The sequence below is a fragment of the Priapulus caudatus genome, unplaced genomic scaffold (assembly GCF_000485595.1).
Source record: "Priapulus caudatus unplaced genomic scaffold, Priapulus_caudatus-5.0.1 Scaffold414, whole genome shotgun sequence".
NCBI classification, from domain to species: Eukaryota; Metazoa; Priapulida; class Priapulimorpha; order Priapulimorphida; family Priapulidae; genus Priapulus; species Priapulus caudatus.
This window is the reverse complement of record NW_014577475.1, coordinates 203939-205828: the sequence shown is the minus strand read 5'-3', so window position 1 is coordinate 205828 and position 1890 is coordinate 203939. Positions and strand designations below refer to the sequence as shown.

The 1890-nt window shown below is 47.8% G+C and overlaps 1 protein-coding gene across 2 annotated transcripts in view; it reads left to right on the top strand.

The window, feature by feature from the left end:
* The window catches only part of LOC106810157 (trypsin-like), a 50533-nt gene that overhangs the window by 6525 nt on the left and 42118 nt on the right, over positions 1 to 1890 (top strand). For both annotated transcript variants that reach the window (XM_014813440.1, XM_014813439.1), the window contains exons 4-7: positions 427 to 530; positions 868 to 949; positions 1154 to 1331; positions 1615 to 1754. In XM_014813440.1, coding sequence (XP_014668926.1) covers positions 427 to 530; positions 868 to 949; positions 1154 to 1331; positions 1615 to 1754 — 504 coding nt within the window. The remainder of the gene's footprint in view (positions 1 to 426; positions 531 to 867; positions 950 to 1153; positions 1332 to 1614; positions 1755 to 1890) is intronic.

The window sequence follows — 1890 nt, the reverse complement described above, 5'->3', positions numbered from 1 at the left end:
ACACACGCGCGCAGACACGTACAGGCACACACACACGCACGCACACACACACGCACACACGCACACACACACACGCGCGCACACACACACGCACGCACACACACACGCACACACGCACACACACACACGCGCGCACACACACACGCACGCACACACACACGCACACACGCACGCACGCACGCACACACGCACGCACGGACGCATACACGGGCACGAGCGCACGCACGCACGCGCGCGCGCACACACACACACATACACACACGCACGCACGCACGCAGGCACGCACGCTTGCACGCAGGCACGCACGCTCGCACGCACTCAAAATAAAACACACACGCACGCTCTCGCACATACACACGCATCCAGGCGTGTGCGCGTGCTCAAGCGCTAGCAAAGGCGATGATGTACTCAATCGCATGTTCACAGATTGTGATGTATGCTGGAGAGACATCTGGTGGCTATCCATCGTCGGGTTGTGGTGGAACTCTCATTAATAGCCGTTGGATTCTAACAGCTGCTCACTGCACAAAGTAAGTGTCTATTCTTCCCGACAATAAAAAAAACCAAAATGACTTTTCTTTTCTTCGACGAACTTAAAGTCTCTTTCTATATATAAAGGAAAGTTGGGTGGATGAGAGTCTTCGATGAGCGATCGTGAGGTCACTGAAGCAGTAATTATGTTTCTGTAATTCTAGATCGTAACGTCAATAAATCTTGTGTAGAATTACACATATCATAACGCAGACACCCATGAAGACATTCAGTTTAGCTAGAGATATCGGCGTGTGAGATATTAGCTCGTGTAAGACAGTAAATTGCCTCTATAGGTCACACGTCTACTGTGTGTGTGTGTGTATGTGTTTATAGTGGCAAGAGACCCGCCGATCTACCCCTGATGGTTGCTGGGAGTCTGAATCTCTTCTCCATCGATGCTGGGCAATATCGATGGGTGAGTGAGTGAGTGAGTGAGTGAGTGAGTGAGTGAGTGAGTGAGTGAGTGAGTGATTGGGTGAGTAAGTTTGGGTGGGTGAGTGAGTGATTGAGCGAATGAGTGAGTCAGGGAGCAAGTGAATGAGTGAGTGAGTGAGCGAGTCACCCGCATCATTGTTTGCTAACATTTAGTATTATGTTTGCAACGAGTGGTTTTTTCCAGACGGAAAAAGTTATAACTCACTCAAACTTCAATCCAAATACTTTGGAGAACGACATCGCTCTGATAAAGCTGTCGGCTGGCTTCACAACTGACAGCTATGTAGCGCCGCTTCCCATAGCAACGAGTACGGCGGACGTTGGAGGCCAGCTGATGCAAGCCAGTGGTTTTGGCACCACATGTAAGAATGCGTTACAAGTTCCTATCGTAAACACTAGACCGATCCACCACCAGCAATTTGTGTTGTACGAGTCAAACAACGACCAGTCACGCAGCAGACTAACTATATTGAATGACAGGAATGGCCCGAGTAGACTAATGCATAGACCATTTAAGAAGCAGATACAGAGAACTTAGAGTAGAAAGTAGAAGATAACTCATTTTAATTACGCAATTAATAACAACATTACTTGACTAAATTTAATTCGTCATGATAATAATATGTCTATTATATATTTCTACAGCAAGCGGAGGAGCCATATCCGATCAGCTTCTTTATGTTCATCTTCCAAGTCTGACTAACTCTCAGTGTACCGCTGCGTACGGTAGCGCCTTTAAGTCCGGCATGCTCTGTGCAGGAGAAACCGGAAAGGATTCTTGTCAGGTAGGTCGTCTGTTAACGCACGGTAGACCGAAAAAGCGAGTTAGCCATAGTGAAGGGAGAAGAGTGAGAAAGGGAGAGGAAAGATAGTAATGTGTGTGTGTGTGTGTGTGTGTGTGTGTGTGTGTGTGTGTGTGTG